At 45.6% G+C, this 21,393-nt stretch overlaps 1 protein-coding gene across 1 annotated transcript in view; it reads left to right on the forward strand.

Annotated features, from left to right (window-relative positions):
- Positions 1-5,197: 5,197 nt before the first annotated feature.
- B3GLCT (beta 3-glucosyltransferase) overlaps positions 5,198-21,393 on the forward strand; it is a 121,657-nt gene continuing 105,461 nt past the window's right edge. Inside the window, exons 1-2 of the mRNA XM_025364839.1 lie at positions 5,198-5,418; positions 20,279-20,328. Coding sequence (XP_025220624.1) covers positions 5,349-5,418; positions 20,279-20,328 — 120 coding nt within the window. The 5' untranslated portion in view covers positions 5,198-5,348. The remainder of the gene's footprint in view (positions 5,419-20,278; positions 20,329-21,393) is intronic.

A 21,393-nucleotide genomic window follows, 5' to 3' on the forward strand; every position in this document is an offset into this window, starting at 1 on the left:
ACTGAAGGCAGTTCTGGCTGTTGGTATTTGACCTGCCTGAGACTCAGTTTACTAATCTTGTAAAGTGGGAATAATAGTCCTGTCACGGGTTTTTCTTTTTTCTTTTTTTGGTGTGGGGTTAACTGAAATAATATATTTGAAAGTAACTAGCAGAGTGCCTAGCTATTGCATGTGTTCAGTACATGTTAGTTTTCCTTCCTTTCCCCTTTCCTCGTAATTCTTTTAAGCCACGCTTTTTTCTTTCCTTCCCCTCTCTAATCCATCCACAACATTACCACTGAATTAAACTTCTCACAGCACTGATCAATCATTAAATCAGTACCGAACTCACATGAACTGAGTGTTCATCGTGTGAATTCATCACAATTGAAATACTCATTATTTTTCTGATAAGGGTTGCCGAGTTAGGACAACAGGTAGGCCTTACGAGCTACAGTCTTGTAGTGGAGGTTTTGGTCATCACCTGCTGAAACATCCTTCTATCTATCCACTGCTCATTGCCCCACTCAAGGGAAGGCCATTCTCTTAGCGTGGTGCCTGAGCCCCTGCTCAGTGTGGTCCTAACCAGCCTCCCCTCCATGTTCCCTCTTGTGATGGCCAAACTGAATAGCTTCTCAGTCTCTGAACTCTCGGTCTTCCACGGCATTTCTTGCCCGTCCCCTCTGCCTGGAATGCCTTCTCCCCTTCTCTCTTGGCAACTGCACCATCTCGGTGAGGCCCCACACAGCCCCACTGACGAACGTGCTTTCCTTCTCCTTGCCCTTGTTTGCACGCTTCTTACGGGATTTCCATGTTCTGGGTGAGTTTATGGCTATTTCTGTATGTCTTGGCCCTCCTAACTAGACTGTGGTCTGCCCCAGGAAAATGCATTTTCCTCCAAACTCAGCCTGCCATATGAGGGCCTTGCACATGCAGTTACTCCGTGATACATTTGTCACAAATACATAAAATTTTTGTTGAGTTTATTAAGCAGGATCCTACATCTGAAAGCAGCTGTTGTAAAATGAACAACTACTTATTAGCAACAGCACCAAAAACACCAACACATTTCGTGTAGGCTGCTGAACAGTCATGTCCCACGCCTTCTGTTCTTAGTAAAAGTCAAATGCAGACACTTCCTGTCATGCCTGCTGAGTGATTCCTGATCTTTACTAAGAACAGGAGGATATGTAATTCTAAAAAAGACAGCAAAACAGCCAAGTAGATCATCTATTTCTGATTAAAAGTTTCTACGATAGCTCATTCTTGTAGACAGGCTTTATAACACTCTGTGTCTTCAAATGTCAATGGCTTCAGATTTCTGGGCTTTCGTGGGTGGTCTGCTGAGATGGTAACCTGTTATATTTCCTGGATTTTCGTTCAGGGTTGTTAGGCTGTGAGAATCCCTTCGTTAAGCCTCTTTGAATAAAAATCTTGGTTGAAAGTTTGGTTTGACAGAATGGGTTTTGCCTATAATTTTTTTTTTTTTTTTTCCTCCAGACAGAATCTCACTCTGTTGCCCAGGCTGGAGTGCAGTGGCGCGTTCTCGGCTCATTGAAACCTCTGCCTCCCCAGTTCAAGTGATTCTCCTGCCTCAGCCTCCCGATGAGCTGGGATTACAGGCGTGCACCACCATGCCCGGTTAATTTTTATATTTTTAGTAGAGATGGGCTTTCACTACATTGGCCAGGCTGATCTCGAACACCTGACCTCAAGTGATCCACCTGCCTCAGCCTCCCAAAATGCTGGGATTACAGGTGTGAGCCACGGCACCTGGCCTTGCCTATAATATTTGAATAGCTTTGGAAGCAATGTGAGACAAGCTCATTGAGGGCATTAAAGAAACCATCGCATGTCATCAACGTATTCTTCCTGAGCACGTGCAGTGGGGCTGTGGCCCCGGGTCCTCTCTGAGTGATGAAAGTTTTGCTCCCTCTCTTCTCTTCCTGTTTTGCTCTTATCCATGGGGAACATAGATTATCTTCCTCCCCAAACGCTAAAGCATAAGGTACAAGTGATGAGTCTTTCTCCTGTAACCCCTCAGTGGTTACCCCACTGATTGTGGGGTACAGGGATGGTCAGATGATGAAAGTACTGTAGCGTAGGTCTGATATTATAATGACCTTAAGTCCCAGAGACCCTGTTTTAGACATTCTATTTCACTGTTAAACCTTAAGACCTGATTTTAGGTTTGGAAAATAATCCTCAAGACCACTCATAATTCATAAAGCCGCTGTTGGATGCAGGAAGAGAACAGTCCTCCTGAAACAGGTTGACTGCTAATCCACTTTAGGCCTGATACTGAGTGAGAGGGCCCAGAGACTGGGAAGAGTTGGAATATGCCCTTTGGGCTTTGCTAGTATAGAAACATGGTGTCGCGGGGGGCCCCTTCCAAGTCACAGGAGAGAGGCAGCAGGCTGAAGGGGGCAGAGTGAGAAGCTGTTCCGTCCTGCAGCCCCTCTCCCCACCTGCCACACCGCTGTTGTCTGATTTGCACATTCCTGCTGTGCCTTAGCCTGGGGCACCTGTCCTCCTTTCTCAGCTCAGGAACCTGCTATTTCTCCTTTAAGATCCTGCGCAACAGTCGCTTCTTACAGATTCCAAAGGCCCTGAGAAATTTTGTTTTTCCGGTGTGTTCCAAAGTGCTCTGATCTACGCATGCCATGCATTTATAACAAGGTAGCAAAGTTAGTTATGAACATTTTTGTCTCCCTAACTGGACTGTGAGTTCTTGGGCCCAGGGCCACGTTTTATGCTCTTTAATATCTGCCCCAGAGCTTAGCAAAGGGCACATCAGCTAGAAGTGCTCCCTATCATTTGAATGAACAAATGGAGTTCAGCCTTTTGAGCCTCAAGTATAGCTGTTGTAAGATCAGAAACCATCTGTTTGGAACTTGTTCATTAGATTATTTGGCTCTCAATGGTTTTAGTATGTCTTTACGTTCTCTTTTAGTATTTACAAAATTATCTTTAAAATTACCAGTCTGTTTTAACCACGTTGCAACAGCGCCTTCCCCAACAAAAGATGGCTTCTTGCTGCTTCCCCTGCCCCTCAACAAGGAAAGTTTCAGGGGCCAGCATGGAGGTGACAGCTGGGATTATGTTGAGTGAATCCCAAGTAGATGGCTTGCTTCATATCACAATCTTAGAGTTTATGGGATTTTTTTTTCTACTTAGAGTTGTTCCTTTACAGTCAATGTTATAGGCAAGCAGTGCCTATCACGTATCTGCCAGTATCCTCATGAGTATGTTTCTCTAGGAAGCTCTCCCGACATGTGACTGGGAGAGAGAACTCCCAGAAGTCCATTTATCATATGACTAGAGTAAGTGAAAGGCAATTCTTTTTAAAATGTGAGTGATGGAGCTTTGAAATGTGCCGTTTATCTATGTCGAGTGTGGAAAGGAAGGATGCCAGGGCAAGTTTATTACTTAAACAGTGTGTTCTCTGTTGTCTTTGGGGCTTAATTTTTCCACACCTTGTTCTGGAATATAGTAATACTCTAACACGATGAATTTCCATGAAAACACTGATTAAGCACCGGGAGTTGCTTACCCACGTGGAGCAGGCATTTGATCTTATTAGTCTTCTGTGTCTAATCAAACACGGTTTGGTTACATGTTTACTACCCCACATATGCAAGGAATACTTTCCTGGAAAAAAGCAAAAACAGCTCTGGAAATTGGAAACAACCTAGAATCTCAACTAGGCAGGTAAGCTTGAGAATTTCCCGAGGATAAAAGCAACAAATTCAGTCAACCATAGATTTGACATGCTAAACTAAGAAATGAAATGGAAGGATCCCTACATTTATTTTTCCTCCCATCAAAATAGTATTGACCCAAGACCACAAACCTTGGGCGAATGGAACAAAAGGGAACTATTTGCATTCACACTAAACAGATCACACGTGAAATATTTAGTTCCCACTTTTAAGAAGTCAATACAAACCACACAGAGAGAAAATTCTTTGTCTCCAGGCCTCCTTTTCAAAACAATTGCAGCAGGTACTGCACAACTGCAGACAATAATGTCCTAATGCATTAGAGCCTAAGTCCCCTAAAGGCATTCAAGTTAAAGAGGGCTCAAGCCTACAAATGTTTATTCAGTACCTGCTTCTCTGTCTCCACGACATCCTACTTGTATTCCCAGGGCCATCCTACTTGTATTCCCAGGGCCTCATCCTCATTAAATGTTTAGCAAGTAGGTGAATGTTGTATGTCCATGTGAAAGATACTGGCATTCCTAGGGTGCTTAGCAGAGTTGCAGTCACATAGTAGGTATCCAACAAGTGACTAAATATGAAGGAAAACAGATACTGCCTTCGAGAGGTCATGAGCTAAACTAGGGCCGGGAAAAGCACTTGGCCCTGTGCACTTCCTTGGAAATAGAAGTGAGTCAAGGCTTGAGGGAGGCACGAGGGAGTTCAGAACCACTGAAGGAGTCTCTAGTTCCTACTTGTAATTGTTTTCCCCTTCAGTGCACCACACAACGCAACAGGGCTAGTCCACTATCAGGGCCACCACTCTACCGGGTTGGGGAGGGAGGCCCTTGGCAGTCCTGCGGGAACAGGAGGCACTCCCACATCGCCCCACTTCTCTGTATTCCAGTTTAATTAATTTTTATATTTTGAATAAAATTACACCCACTCTCTTCCATTATGGTGAACACTTAAAATTACATTTATAGAAAATTACATTTACACAAACTTGTTTAAAAGCCAAATCCCAGACCTAGGCTATTGGCCAAAATCCATTTAAAGGGGATATTAAGTAAATTAGTTGAGCTGATTAAAAACACCTTCATCAAAGTAGAGCATTGGTGCCAACAATATTAAGAGTTGAACTATTGATTACATTTTTTTTTTCACAGCAGATAATACATTAGCAGGGAGGAAAAGTGATTACTGCTCACCTCCACTTTACAGGTGTAACTACTGATGGGGGTGACGCGGTAAGGTGGGAGGGCATAAAGGGAGGGCACGGGGCCTAGGTCAGGAGGGACGCAGAGGAGGAAGGGAGAGGAGGGGTGGAGGCTGGTGGTCGGAGCGGGCAGAGGTCAGACGCCTCAAAGGCGGGCGCCGTGCGGGCAAAGCTGCGGCCACCTCCACCGTAGCCCGTCGGGCCCGACACCCGCCGCTGCAGCGAGCCGGGCGGACGCTGGAAGCGCGCACAGGGTCGCTCCTGCTCCCGGCCGCCAGAGGGCGCGGCCGGCGATGGCGCGGCGGAGCTGAAGGAGGGAGGAGGGGAGCCGGCGGAGAAGGGTCAGCCGCGGCGGCAGGGCGGCGGCGGCAGCGGCAGCGGCGCAGCTCCGCTCCCCGCGCGTCTCCAGTCCCCGCGCCCAGGTAGGGCGCGCAGCCTCCGCCGCCGGGATGCGGCCGCCCGCCTGCTGGTGGCTGCTCGCGCCGCCGACGCTGTTCGCGCTCCTCACCTGCTCCCTGGGTAAGTAGCCGGCGGCCAGGCGCTCAAAGGCGAGGCGTGGGGTACGCGGGCACAGTCGCCCGTGCCCTGGTCGGCGCGGGGAGGAAGGCGCCGGGCGGCCCAGCCCTGCCCCGCCGGCGCGCGTCCCGCCGTCCGGTCCCCGCCGTGCCGCGCCGTCAGCAGCGCCCTCTCGCGGCGCCCAGGTGGGACTCGGCCCCGGGACCCAAGGCGTGCCCGCTCGGCCCCTTTCGGTCCTGGGTCCCCGCCGCCGCCCCGGCCCGAGACTGGCGTCTCCATGCCTCCTCCGCCCCGAGCAGACGGGCGGCGGGGCGGCGAGGGCGCAGCGGCCGCCCCCACAGGAAGCGCGCAGGAACTGTGCCACCGAAGAAACTTTGAAAGAGCGCGAGCGGCGGCGGCGGCGGTCCCGCCCCCTTGCCTTCCGCCCGCGCTCCGCCGCCCTGCGCGCCCCGCGCCGGGCGGGAGGCTGGACGGGAGCCGGCGAGGCGGCCCCCGAGGTCTCGCTTCTCCTGCTCGACCCTCAGGGGGGAGGACAGCGGTCCCGGTGTCCGCGCACCTCTCCGCAGGGCGTTCAGGACGTGCCCTGGCCCCTGAGGGTAAGCGGCCAGCTCCGCGCCAGCCGTTCCTGGATTCCGACCCGGAGGAGGACAGGGGCGCCCGCTGGGCCTCCGCGGGAGCGGGCGCGGCGGGGAGGACGCTGTGGGGAGGCTTGCTCCTGTCTCGGGTCTCCGCTGGGAACATCAGGGGACACGTCTGCGAGCAGTGCTTGCCCGGTCTCCTGCTGCTGTAATGTCCGTCCTTTTTTATTTCCATTCTCCTCGCAAGGGCATTTCCCTCCTTTATCGTAAAACGATGTGATAAAAGTTTAAAAAAAAACAAAAAAAAAAGCAGCCTTGTAATTGACTTTTATGATAAGATTTGTTCAAGTTTGAAATCTTGAGCGAAAAATTTTCTTTTCAGACTGTTGCAGAGTTGTTGTCCTCTAACCCAGACTTGCTGATGTTTCCAGCCTGTGAAAAGGCAGTAATTTCAGATTTTTTACAAATGGCAGAATGGTGCAGTTTAGGAAAAGACGTAGCGTTTTTGCGCACTGCTCTTGTTAGCCCACCGGAGCCTTTAAAGCCCGTTTTTATTTGTATTTAAGGTCTTCGAATAAGGATTAATTTGCTGCTTCTGTGTACTTCTGGCATTTCTATAGGCGCTCAATAAGTACGGGAAAAGAGCAAGATTAGTTGGTAATTGTTTACATGCATGATTAATTAGCCAGCAGTGTAATTAAAAATATTAGGGCACTTGGGCAGAGAAGGCTGTAGTTGGTCTTGGGGGGCAACTGAATTTGGCTGGAATCGGCTTCAGTGGAAGAAAGGCATTGCTGGGTGGCAGCCCTGGGAGAAAGGGAGGTTGGAGGTTTGGGAAAGCGACTGGGTGACTCCTGGCTGCATCAGTTGGCTTGTTGCCTGGATGTTTTGCAACTAACCAAATGGGTGGGTGGTAGCTGAAATTGGCATTCTATTTATAGCACTGCACTTTATAATGCTGTACTGGGGGTATAATATTTGTATATAATATATACAACATATGGGCTGAAATGCACATTTGTATTGCTGTGTATTTTTTACTACCCGTGGGGGAATATTTGCACTGTCCAAATTTGATAATACACTGAAGGACATTCAGAATGCATTAAAATGTCAACACATTTTTAGAGATGTCTGTTAGCCTTGTGAAGTTGTCAGATAAGCACAATAAATAAGACATAAAATGCATTAAAAGGTCCCTGTGAGACATTTGGGCTTTGTGAACTGGCTTTCATGGGTTGGCACAGACGGGAGGCTGTATTCTTCGAGTTCTGAAGTGACTCATGAATACCTTTTATGGAGCTCTGCTTCGATTTAGGGGAAGGGCACTGACACGTATAAAGATGTCCCCACTTATGATGTTCTTGGAATCTTGCTGAAACAGACAATGTGACAGCCGTTTTGAGGCATGTGAACAATCTTGAGTTATAAATACCTTAAATATTCCCATATAAAATGGGCCTGACTATATAGTTTCCCCACAAACTAGAACATACTTGTTTATGTGTTTAGAGAAAAGTCAATATAGAAAATTTCTTTTAAACTCACATGCATATACAGACACGGTTCACTGCAACTTTGGTTCTAAAGTCTGGCGCCAGTTTCAGAATGGGAAGATTGATTCAAGCCTCCAGGTTACCATTTGTTAGCTGTGTGGCTTTTAGTGGTTTTGAGCTTCAGTTTTCTCATATGAACAGGACCCATGGACTGGATAGAATGCTAGCATTTTGCCATCTCTTGCAGTTTTAACATACTGACCCCATTGTAGCAGAGACTGCCAGCTGCCTGCGCAATAACCCTTTGGCCCCTGTTTTCCTAACAAAACTAATATAATCCGTGTTGGGGGGAAGGATGGAGGAATGATGGTGGGGTGGTGGTGGCAGCGGTGGCAGCAGCAATGTGAAACATTTCTCTCAGTGGCCTTTGCATATGGGGGCAGCTAGTCTCTACAGAGCTATCTTTAGAGATTGTTGGGTGGGGCTCCTGGTAAAGCTCATTCAAGGTGGCCGACTCAGCTGGGATGCATGCCTTTTTGTTCTGTGTTATCCTCCTTCCCATTGCCTATTAAGTGGATCTGATGGTTGGAGCCATGGTGGCCATCTTGTGACCATGAGGTGACCTTGAAGATGGAAGCCAGCATAAGGATGGTAGAGGAGAAAGGTAGAAGAAGCCTGGATGCCAGATGGATGTGGAGCATCATGCCAACTCTGCATGGCCTGTTTGCAGACTTGTATTGCATGAGATTGTATGCAACCAAACCCAATCCTATTGCCAAACCTAATCCTAATTATAGAAGAAGCTTATTTGAACCAATTATATTGATAAAATAATAGGTATTAGCTTTTATTTTTCACAACCCTGTCTCTTCTCTGTGTGAGCCAATTTTGTATTTCTTAGCACCTGCCAAAATTGGGGATGGTTTTTCATTCTGAGCCAGGTCTTGCCCAGATTCCTTTCATTGCAGTGAGTCAGAAATTTTAGGACACCAAGAGTCAGACCTAATTCCAGGTTGTTTTGTGTGTTTTGATTCTTAAAACCTCTTCGTTTCTTAAGCAGTATGCAGATATTACTGGCACAGATTTTAATCTTCTGGATGGATTCTTTGTAATCCAGGACCCCCGAATTGGCATGGCCCCCCTGGTCATGGACTTGACCCAGGGGAGTTTGCCGGTAGCCAACAGCTAAGCTAGTGGGAGGGAGGGAGAGCATCTGTTTCAAATAGCAGTGTGAATTGAAAGGAGATGTGGTAACTTCCTTGGGGACAAACATTGTGGGCTCGGTATTTGAGCACTTCCTTATAATTGGCTCTTGGAGCCAGGTTTTTTTGTGTGTTTTACTAGACTTGTTATGAAGCAAACAAGCAAGCATAATTTTTAGGCATAAAGGTATTACTTAGAGAAAAGTTGCAAATGTTCTATGTTTTTCCTCTTGTAGCACTCTGTGTGGTCCATCTTTGGCTTTGCACAGATTACTTCTTAAGAACAATATTTGGGAGTCTCCATAGGTTAATCTCATCTTTCCCATGGTAAAGGAAAAGTTGTGAGTTTCAAGGGTTCATCAGACCTATTGAGGAAGTTCTCCCTTGCTACCATGATTTCAAAGTTCTAGTCACTAAGCAACCCCCAAAGAAACCTGATTTAATGTAGGTGTTGACTTGAACTACTCGAAGAATGTCAATTTAAAAATCGTGTTAAAAGGAAAAACTGCCCAAAGTGTCTCATTTATTCAGAGTAATGTGGGTACCTACTGTGTGTCAGGCATCGTGATATTGCAGAAACAAGACAGATCTAGTCTGTCTCTACCCTTGGGGAGCTTGCACCCCAAAAGGCAAGGTGATATTAAACAGTAACGACTGCAGAACGAATTGTGTCTGTGCTAAATGCTGTGGAAGAGATGTTCAGGATGCTGTGAGAACATGTTACAGGGAGACAGATGGCTTTTGCCTGGACTGGGGAGATGGATCTCAACAGGGAGCCATCTTGCACCTCAGGGAACGTTTGTTGCTGTCTGGATACTTTTTGGTTATCCCAGGGGCTGGTTTGGCAGAGGGTGCTACTGACATCTAGAGGCAGGGATGCCGCTGAACATCCTACAGGGGCACAGGACAGTTCCACCCTACCGTCGAACAATTAATTATTGGATCCAAAATGCCAACAGTGCCAAGGTTGAGAAACTGTGGGGTAAGGGTCAAGGAAGGCTTCCTAGAAGATGTGACGTTAGAGCTCAGACCCGAAGGGGAAGCAGAGATCTTATGGTAAGTGGGGGGCAGAACTTGGTGGTGAAAGAGCCAAGTGGAGAGAGGACAGAGGACTGAAAGGCTGGCAAGATCAGTAGGGGCCAGGTTAGGCAGGGCCTTGCAGATCAGGGGGATGTATTTTGGGGTCGTCCTCAGAGCAGGGGGAAGTGTTTGAAGGGCTGTAATGGGGCAGTATGTGATATGGCTGCCTTTTCGTGATGGATGTCCCATGGAGCAGGAGTTGGAGGGGGCTGTCGTGGCTGTGGGGAACTGTGAGGAGGCTGCTGGAGACAGGTTGTGAGAGATGGTTAAGAATCTCTCAGACTCTGGGACTGATTGGGTTTCGTGTGCTGAGAGAAAGGGTGGGGGCAAGGATGAGTCATACATTTCCGTCATATCCACCATGGGTAGTAGTGCTGTTTACTAACTTGGGCACTGAAGGAGGAGGACCAGGTTTTCAGAAACAGTTTTATATAGTTCAATGTACATAACATAGGGTTTATTAAGTGTAATGAATTCTAAGTGTATAGTTCTGTGGCATTAAGTATTTACGCCATTTTTTGAAATGTACTTTGACTTTTAATTTTAGTGGGAGGTGAAGCTGCATAAGTTCAGTTTTGGACAAACTGAGTTCAAAATGCATGTGAGATGGCCAGGTACCGTGTCAGGTGAGCAGTTAGATATTTGGGTCTGTAGAGGACAGGTCTGGCTGGAAGGTATTTTGGGGGGTCATTATATTAGGTGGCAATTTGAGTAGGTTTTTTTTTTTTTTTTTTTTTTTTTTAAAGAGTTGGGTGTCTGTCTGGGCATGGTGGCTCAAACCTGTAATCCCAGCACTTTAGGAGGCTGAGGCAGGCAGATCATTTGAGGTCAGGAGTTCAGGACCAGCCTGGCCAACAAGGTGAAACCCTGTCTCTACTAAAAATACAAAAAAATTAGCCAGGTGTGGTGACGTGTGTTTGTAGTCTCAGCTACTCGGGAGGCTGAGGCAGGAGAATCGCTTGAACCCAGGAGGCCGAGGTTGTAGTGAGCAAAGATTGCACCACTGTGCCTGGGTGACAGAGTGAGACTCTATCTAAAAAAAAAAAAAAAAGTTGGCAGGTCTGGCTATGTGGCCCAGGCTGGACCTGAACTCCTGGCCTCAAGTGATCTGTCTGCCTCAGTCTCCCAGTCAGCTGGGACTACAGGCATGTTCCACTGCACTTGGTTGTTTTATTGTGTGTTTTTCTTTTGTGTGTGTGTGTGTGTGTGTTTTAAAGGAAGAGAGCCTTGATTAACAGAATAAATTCATTTAAGCATTTACTCAAAATGTATATATACCAAGATTTGGTAGAAGTTGGAGAGGACAGTAGTCTTTATCTACATATATCTACATGTTGTGAAGCTGAGGGTTTAGACAAAACAAAAATAAAAACAAAAACAAGTATAAGTGTCGTCAAATAAGAGGTGAACGTATCTTAAGTATAGCAGTGTCATTTCCTCCTAGGGATATGACTTATTTTCTCTCCTAAAAGAATATTTTATGTAGCTGAAAAGATGATATATTTTAGTTTACATCATTACTTCCCCGTAAGAAACTCAAGGCTCTTTACATATCACGTTGAATTTATCTTCTCTGGATCCTTGAGGGGGGAGATGGAGGAGCTTGTTTTTCGTTTATGAGCTGAATGATGTCAAGGAAGTTAAACGGCCACAGCCTGTTGTGAAAATAGCCACATTCAGTTACCTTGAGTTCCTGTCTAGTTGTGCATCTTAGTGGCTGTCAGACTTCAGAGAATCATCTGAGTGTCTTAAAGAAGCCCCTATTTGTTAAAATGCAGATTCTTGCGTTCCAGCTCCAGATTTTCTGATTCAGAAGATCTGAAATGAGATCTCCAGGTAAGTTGTCTGTGAAGCCAGGTGTGAGAACCCTGCCTGGGCCACCATAGGCCCGGGTATAAACTAGGACTCTTATTGGGTGATTTCTGTGAACATCTGTGGAATATAAAGATGATCGAGGCCGGGTGCAGTAGCTCACACATGTAATCCCAGCACTTTGGGAGGCCGAGGTGGGCGGATCATGAGATCAGGGGTTCAATACCAGCCTGGTCAACATAGTGAAACCCTGTCTCTACTAAAAACACACAAAAAAAATTAGCCAGGCGTGGTGGTGGGTGCTTGTAATCCCAGCTACTCAGGATACTGAGGCGGGAGAATCAGAGGTCGCAGTGAGCCACGATCACGCCACTGCACTCCAGCCCGGGCGACAGTGCGAGACTCCATCTCAAAAAACAAAACAAAACAAAACAAAACAAAACAAAAGATGATCGATGGTTGTTTTGCCTTAAAAAAAGTAAGGAGTTGTTCTGGAGAGAGCAAAGTGTGGCATTGAGGCTTACTCAGTCAGGTCTTTTGTGTACTTGGGAAAGGAACTGGAAACGCCAGAACTAAAACTGAGAAGTCTGTCTCAGGCTCCAGGATCATTTGGCAAATTTTTAAATGCTGTTGAGGAAACCATAGTCCGTGGAGCTTGAGTATCAAAAGTTAGAGCCGTGAGTTATTAAAGCAAAGGTTTTTGGGCAATATGCAAATAAGTTTCTAAAGGCTTAGAGCGTCTGAGATTGTGTGTACCATGGATTGAGTGGTACTGACAGGAGTGCTTACCTTATCTGTCTGTCTGTCTATCCATCCACCCATCTGCACACTAGGGGTACTTTTAAAAATCTACTTCTTGTGATTAATAAGATGCCCAAAAGTTAATCATAAATTTTTATAAGTTAAGGCTGACAGTTAACTGTTCAGTAGTACACTTGCAATTTAAAGGAATTACGTAAAGTGCTAATTTTTTTTTTTGTTTGAATATTTGCTGTGTTCCTCTTTGGTGTGTTCTGTAGTAGGCTGTGTGACCCGGGATTTTTCTGACTCTTCCTATGACTTAGGCTATGGAACATGCTAGTGAGGGTGAGGTTTTAAATCTCACCCCCCAAAACTATTTTGAGTTGCAATTTTCTGGTTTGCATATCCTGAGTAATTGTTTTTAAACAAGATGCAAATCAAAGTAGGAAATGATCTTTTCCCTCATATATATATAGTTATTTTCTATTTTTCTCTTTTTTTTCCCACCATCTACTGTCCTTCCTGTAAATATATTTATTCTCTGGCCCATAGAATATGTTGGTCTCCTCAAACTTTGTTGTCAAGTGAAGAAAAGCTAATATTCCAGTATTTCCCATGACTTCTGTGATAAAACAGGAGAGGAGTTTCAGATGGAGCTAGATCATATCTGAGTCGATAGTAGGCTCAATGGGGGAATGTCGTGTCTGCACACTTGCTGCCTCACTGTGGTAGGAGGCTTGGCCTCCTTCCTCACTACTTCTCTCCACTGGCCGAGTTGTCCTGGCATCTTTCCCAGCAGCAGATCTCTTTTCCTAAGAGTTTACTGTTTGGCACTTGAGCAAAAGGCTCAATAGGTTTTACCATAGGCCAGGTACTTTTTTGAACCTGAACATACATGAACTCACTTAATTCTTATTCCATTTTTTCCCTCTACAGGGAGGGAAACAGAGGCTCAGAGAGGTGGCTTAACTATTAAGTGGCAGAGCCTGGATTTGAACCTAGGAGGTTTCAGTGTACTTTGTCTTTGTACTCTGTACTTTGACCTTATGCTATACGACTTCTCAGGCAGGGCCCTGGCCCGGGTCTCCTCTGCTGCCACATCTTTCTGTTGTACCATGTAGCGTTAAGGAGAGAGTTCTTTGAACAGATTCGTTAAACAGCTGCCTTCTCTCCTGCTTCTCCTCCCCATCTGGCCATTGCTTTAGTCTCCTTTGCAGTTTTGTCCTTAAATGTTGGGGTTCCCCTGAGCCGTCCTTGGCCTCACAAGCCTTGGCTTCCGTTCTGGTGCGCTGTGAAGATTCTAGTGCTGCAGCCGCTATCGCACGCACACCCCTGTGCTGGGCTCACCCCTGCACCTGGCTGTCCTGTGTATCTGCACTCACGTATCCTCAGGACGCTGGGGACCAAGTTGCCTTCCCTCACACGTGCTATCCTCCTTTATTCTCAGAAGCCCCAGGCCCTCCCCTCCCGTGTCACCACCCACCCCGTGCTCTGTCTCAGAGTCTACAGCTTCGGCTTCTTTAGTGGCCCCACCCCTCCCCTGCTCACTGCCACCTTAACTGAGGCCCTTAGCGCTCCTTGCTTGACACCAGTGGCCTTCCCACTGGCATGTTTGTGTCCTTTCTTGTCCTCCCACAGCCATCCCACACACTCCAGAAAGCTGTCTTGGGCACAGGTCTCAACATGGCATACCCTCCTTAAAACCTCAAACAGCTGTTCCTGGCTCAGAAAAACCTGACTCCTGCTCTTATGATATGGCCCCTGGTACCTTCAGCCTCATTTCTAGCCCCAGCCACCCCTCCCCACAGGGGTCCCTGCCCGGGTCACCCCCTTCTCACAGGGGTCCCTGCCTGGGTCACCCCCTCCTCACAGGGGTCCCTGCCTGACCAGGTCACCCTCTCCCATCAAGGGACCCTGCCTGGGTCACTCCCTCTTCTGAGGTATTTCTGCCACCACGTGTGTTGACCCTGCCCTTGGCCTGCCCTGTATAAAACCCAGGAGGGAGAGACTAAAACCCGGTGCCCTTTAAAAAAAGTATGGAGTGGCGGGGCCTTCTGTCCCATGGTTGGAGGTGGTGTCCCATGGTAAATGGAGCTGCTACCCAGCTTGTCTGCTGCTGTGGGGACAGGGGACAGTGGATTTGTCCCAGTAGGGTGGAGAAAAGGCAGACTTTACCCCTGTCGCTGGGCTACAGGGGTGTTTGTTTCTGTCCCTCTGCTGCCATGGATTATCTTCAAAGTGGGTACTTGGAAACAAGTAAGTTGGCTATGCGCCATGCATCCTGGAGCTTAAGGCCCCCTGGAGGACCTGGAATTAATCCTGGAAAGCTCCACAGAGAGGCAGCTGCTGGAGGCTGGAGCCGGCTGGGTGACATGCTTTGTAAGTAGGTCACAGGAAAGAAAGTGAAGCCCTGAAGGCTTCCTCCCCCAGCGTGTTAGAAAAGAAGTGGCAGCCTGCGTAGCCTGGAGGGGGTACCTGAGCCATGTGTGCTTCCAAGACAGCTCTCTGTGAGCTTTGGCCTGGGTGGCAGAGCCACAGGTACCGGGTTTTGTGTCCTCCTGGCTTTTGTGCAGGGCAGGCAACCACCTAGACACTTCCCAGACTGCCGGTCATTATCACTGTGGTCACCAGCATGGCCACAGCTGTTGGCTGAGCTTTTCTATACATTCTGAGCTGATGCCAAAGGCTGTAGGCATTGTCTCATTGGTTCCTGACAGCGCCCTTTGAGGTGGAGTTATTTGGCAGCTTAGTGGTTTTCTTGTTTTTAGTATTTCATTTGGTTTCTATGAGAGATGTTCCTGGGAAAGTTTGGGAAAACGAATTAAGTGAATTGGAACAAAATCAGGTGAGGAGGTAGAAGGCACAATCATCTTTCCTGCGTGGGAATGGGGGTCCCTTGCTCCCTCACAGGGACAAGGAAAGAGAGTTGATTAGTGCTGCTTAAATGCGTTGCAATTAATTACTCGCCAGTTTTCTTACACTCGGGGGCTTAGGCTGGCCTATAAATCTTAGTCCCAGGTTAGTTGTAAAATCTTGATTTATCTCTCCATCTAGGCGTGCTAACACATTTGTTGGCTTGAATTATTTAAAGTTATCATGAAAAAGGTCCGATTTCTATTGCCTGCCCTGATTTGCACTTTAAATATAGTTCCCTGTTGCAATTTACCAGAATTCACGTTGAAAATAGAAAAGGGGAAATTACTTTTAAACAGCAGTTTGGCATATAAAGCATGATTTACCCTGGAATATTTCTCCAACTGCACATTAAAGCACTAAGGCCAAATTTTCAACAATATTTTCCCTACTGAATCTGGAAATTAATATGAAAGCAAACAGCTAACACTGAGCCTCAGGTAGCCACTCCTGTGTGCCCCTTTGGTTGGGGGCAGGATGGAGAAATCTTTCCCTCGCTCCTCCTTTTCTTTGTCACTCACTAGCCCAGACTCAAATTGCAGTATGCACTCTTGTTAGCATTGTTGAAGGTGACAGGCAATTTCCTACCTCCCTTGCTAATTTTTCTCACTTTGCTCATCTCTTTGCACCATTTCTCTTTCATTTCCATGAAACCAGGATTTTTATGGGTAAGAATTCTGTAAATGGTTAGTTATTTTAAGATTGGGTTTATTAGTGGTATAGCATATTCTGTGCCTTCACAGTACATTTGGTTCCTTTTTATTTTTATTTATTTATATTTTGTTAAGAGGCAGGGTCTCTCTCTGTCACCCAGGCTGGAGTGAAGTGGCATGACCATAGTTTACTGCCGTCTTGAGCTTTTGGATACATGGAGTCCTCCCACTTCAGCCTCCCAAGTAGCTGGGACTACAGGCGTTCACTAGCAAGCCTGGCTAAGCTTTAATTTTTTTCTTTTTTTTTGGAGAGATGGGGTCCCACCATCTTGCCCAGGATGGTCTTGTACTTTTGACCTCAAGTAATCCTCCTGCCTCAGCCTCTCACAGTGCTAGAATTACAGGCATGTGCCACCACGTCCGGCCACACTTGGTTCCTTGATGATTTCTTTTGATTTATTTAGATTATAGAAATGTAAAGATAAAACCAATTGGCTGCTGGGCATGGTGGCTCACGCCTGTAATCTCAGCACTTTGGGTGGCCGAGGTGGGCGGATCACCTGAGGTCAGAAGTTTGAGACCAGCCTGGCCAACATGGCAAAACCCCAGCTCTACTAAAAATACAAAAATTAACCGGGCATAGGGCACACGCCTGTAATCCCAGCTACTCAGGAGGCTAAGGTAGCAGAGAATCGCTTGAATGGAGGTGGAGGTTGCAATGAGCTGAGATAGTGCCACTGCACTCCAGTCTGACCAACAGAGTGAGACCTGTCTCAAAACAAAACAAAAAACAACTGGCATTTTTTTCTAAGGATTATCTTGTTTTATGATTTGTTCCTACAACGGAAAGTAACTCTGATGCATTTTTTATGTCATTGTTTTAAATATTATAATTTGTGTCTATCATGGGAAAAAGGAATTTTAAATTTCACGGCAGAGTGATGAGAAATGACAGGCTTTTTTGGTTTGGTTTTTTTTTTTTTTTTTTTTAAATGGATATTTTAACTCTAGGTCTATATTTTTGGACAGAGCTAGAATCTAGTTTAACTTAGCTCAGTTAAGCTTTGTCTGGCTAAAGGAATGGTGTGTCGATTACAACAAGCAGAATTTGTGGAATTTATTTGACGTATTGGCAATATCTTTCCTGTATGTAATTCCTACTTTAAACAGTTACATCATCAAATAATATTAGCTGCTTACTTACAAAAGGTGATACATTAGTAATTTTAAGAACCAGTACCAAATAAAGATACCTTCCCTGCACTATATTCTACATTCTAAGGGCTAGGGACTTTTGTGTTCACATGCACTTCGTGGTCATATAGCTCAGTCTGGCCTTGCAAAAAAGTGAAGTAAAAGTAAACATGTGTTATTAGATGATGCTACTGGACCTGTTACATTAAGAAAGTTATTTTATTTGATAAAAGAAGAAATTCTAACCCCAGAGATATTTGACTGTCCTTGTTTGGAATTAGGAATTAATTGGGGAGGGGGAGATGGGTTTTTTTTAGACAGGGTCTCACTCTTGTCCAGGCTGGAGTACAGTGGCATGATTATAGCTCACTCCAGGGCTCAAAGGATCCTCCTGCCTTGTCTTCCTAGGTAGCTGGGATGACAGGCGTGCTCTAGTATAACTGGTTGTTGTTGTTTTTTTTTAAGACGGCGTCTTGCTCTGTCGCCCAGGCTGGAGTGTGATGGTGTGATCTCTGCTCACTGCAACCCCCGTCTCCCAGGTTCCAGTGATTCTCCTGCCTCAGCCTCCTTAGTAGCTGGGGCTACAGGCACCTGCCACCATGCCTGGCGAATTTTTGTATTTTTAGTAGAGATGGGGTTTCACTATGTTGGCCAAGCTGGTCTCAAACTCCTGACGTCATGATCCCCCCGCCTCAGCCTCCCAAAGTGCTGAGATTACAGACATGGGCCACTATGCTCAGCCACATGTCTGGCTAATTTTTTTATTTTTTGTAGCGATAAGGCCTCCCTATGTTGCCCAGGCTGGTTTCAAGCTCCTGGCTTCAAGGGATCCTCCTGCCTTGGCCTCCCAAAGTGCTGGGATTACACAGATGTGAGTCACCACGCTCAGCGGGAGATGGATTTTTGAATCAAAGTCATGAATTAGTTTGATCACAGTTTTTGTATCTTGCAAGTTCTCAGAATATTCTATTTTCTGGAATTCTGTGGTGCTAAGATGTGTTAACATGTTGCAACCTCCCTGTATGATATTCCTTAAGTAATTCTGTTTTTGATATCTTCTGCAGGGTTTTAAATGTGCATATTAGCTTAGAAGTAAATAAAATAAAACCAAAAAGTTAAGTACCCAGAAGCAGAATTTAAATGGCTTTGCAATTAAATCTCTCCTTTCTTCTTAGAACTTGAAGTGATGATTGGGCTTTGTTTTTCGTGTGTGTGTGTGTGTGTGTGTGTGTGTAAAGTGAGAAAATGCATTAGATCCTGTTGAAAATAAAGGTGAGAGGCACTAAGCTTCTTTGTTCTACTGGGTTGGCGCTGCCTAGTATAGGGAGCGGGCAGTCCTTATGTGATATGACCCTAGGGTCCTCCAGAGTGAAGACTTTCACTCATTCATTTATTAAGTACATATTTATTGAGTTGCTTCTGTGTGCTAGCTGTGCTTTTGGTGTGGTGGCAAACAGTAGATAAAACTGTATTCCTGGTGGGGTAGTAGCCCAGGCCTGTAATCCTAGCACGTTGGGGTGCCGAGGTGGGTGGATTGCTTGAGCCCAGGAATTTGAGGCCAGCCTGAGTAACATGTTGAAACCTTGTCTCCACAAAAAACACAAAAATTAGCTGGGCATGGTGGCACATGCCTGTAGTCCCAGCTACTCGGGAGGCTGAGGTGGGAGGATCACTTGAGCCCAGGAATGAAGGTTGCAGTGAGCTGAGATTGTGCCATTGCAGTCTAGCCTGGGCAACAGAGTGAGACCCTGTCTCAAAAAACACAAAACAACCCCACCCCCACCCCCACCCAAACCCAGTATAACTGTATTCCTGCCCTTGTGGAGCTTATAATCAACTGACGTAAGATAAGTAATAAATAAATATATATGTCAGTTGGTGATAAGTGCTCTGGAGAAGAGTAAAGCAGACTGAGGTGGATAAGGAGGGTGTGGAATTGGGGATTTATTATTTTATGTGAGATGGTCTCAGGGAGGCCTTGTATAATGGCTACTGTTACCTAAATTGTTCACATAGAGGTTCATATGGCTTAGATTTCAGTTTCACCCTGCATTTTGAAATGTCATTCTGGAAATGGAAACGATGAAACCATGTTCGTCATTTGCTTCTTAGTGTGAAGATGTTTTAGATTCTTTCTTTTGAGCAAATGTTAATGCAATATTTGAGGCAATGGATGTCTGGGGGTGGGGATGGGGAGGAATTAGAAGGGATCCAAATGGGTGAAGTGGTCTCCTGCTTCTGAGTAGGGTCCCCTCTGCCACCAAGGAGCCCGTCTGCTGACACTCCTTGTACATTATTGTTCCATGGTGTCACTTCTCCCACTCTTTTAGTACATCATTGCCCTATGGCACTGCCTTTTACTCCTGTGAGTGCTAATTGGAGAAAGTGAACTCTGCAGTGCTTTCCTCTTAGCTGTTGAGGAGAAATGTGCTGTAAAATGAAGGGTACTATTTTTTGTTCTGTTAAGCTTCCTGTTTGGCTTGTCATTTTGCTTTATATTTTCAGAGTGTTACTGTCATGTTGTTGTTATTATTTTTAATGCAGAGCCTAAATGTGGCTCTAGGGATATCTTTGTCTATTATGACTCTGACTCGAAACATTCATTCATTCTAAATGGAGAGTGATTTTAATTTCCCTCACTCTCCCAGCCCCATTGCTTTAGTAGGGTTCTGTTAGGGTTTAGTAGGTTCTGTGCTTGCTGGTAGCAGTATCTGCATCACACTTCTAACCTTGCAGCCCTTAGGAAAAAACTTGCTCTAAATTTAGCTCTGTTGCCTGCCAGGCTCTGGGAGTGATTTTGAGGGTGAGAATTTGTACTTCTTCCTCCTGGATTCTCAGGAATTCCCCTTTGCTTAAGAAGGCACCACACTTAAGGTTTCTAAGAAGTAGTATTTTGTACACATCTATTTTATGGTTTATGTCTATAGACACAAATGGCATACACAGCTTTGAATTTGTCTGATGTACTATTTCTTTTGCTTGGTAGCCGAAGCGTGTTGGCTTCGTGTTGATGAATAATTTTAGGCCTGAGATGAAGAAAGCCAGTAATAACAAGTTTGCAGCAATGCAGCTGCTTAAAAATGAGCAAAATATGTCTTGTTAAAGTATCTTTTTTTATTATAAGCAAAACTGTTGGATATAAGAATTAACCTGAATTGCTAACTCTAATGTAAAAATGTTTCTTTTTTTTCCAGCTTTTGGTTTGGCTTCTGAAGATACAAAGAAAGAGGTCAAGCAGTCTCAGGTACTAATCCCAATGATCAAATCTTTTCCTTCCAAGATTCCTTTGTGTTTTCTCTAATGGGAACTGTAATCATTTCATTCTTCAATTGTTATAATTTTTATTGTTATATGAATTCATATACTGTTGGTCAACACATTTTGAATCCCTAACGCAACCTATAGATAGACTTGCTTTTTAAAAATCCTTTAATATTTAAGGCTGATCCACTTGGTTTTAAAGTTATTTTGAGAAAAAAGGTGTTTTGACATAGAGTTGTACATTTTAATAGTCTTGCTTGGATACCATAGTTTTCCCCAGTCTTACCAAATACCGTTTTTTATTTCTTTTTTGCAACCAAATTTCACTCTGTCGCCCAGGCTGGAGTGCAGTGGCACAATCTCAGATCACTGCAACCTCTACTTCCTGGGTTCAAGTGATTCTCCTGCCTCAGCCTCCCCAGTAGCTGGGAATACAGGCGTGCGCCACCATGCCCAGCTAATTTTTGCATTTTTAGTAGACAGAGGGTTTCATCATGTTGCCCAGGCTGATCTCAAATTCCTGACCTCAGGTGATCCACCCACCTCAGCCTCCTAAAGTGCTGGGATTACAGGCATGAGCCACTGCACCCGGCCCAGTCTTAGCAAATATCTTAACCTTGGGTTTAATTATCTCAGTCTGTGAAAGGATTTTACTATGTCACAGAAACCTGATTAGTCTCACCTTGAAGGTGGCAGTGTGTGAGAGGGTGTGCTGGGGGCTGGGTGGGAGACCCCAAAGGTGACTCTACTACCAGACAGTCAGAACCAGGAAGCTAGGCCAGCGGACTCGCAGAGAGCAGGCAGTGCTTATCCCAATCTCGGAGCTGCTGCTTTTTAATCATTGGTTGTAGTCAGGGAACGGCTCTAAATGTTTATTAGTTGGGCTTTGCACTAGATCAGTTTAGCACATAAAAAAGAAAAACAGTAGTTTAAAATGTCAGTTGTTTTTGTCATATTAGTTAAAGCTCAGTTGACTCTATTTTTTACCCCACAATTGGTGTAAATGCGTTTTTTTAATAGTATGTTTCTTTTATCAACAGAGTATTTT

This window comes from Theropithecus gelada, chromosome 17, assembly GCF_003255815.1.
Source record: "Theropithecus gelada isolate Dixy chromosome 17, Tgel_1.0, whole genome shotgun sequence".
Lineage (NCBI taxonomy): Eukaryota > Metazoa > Chordata > Mammalia > Primates > Cercopithecidae > Theropithecus > Theropithecus gelada.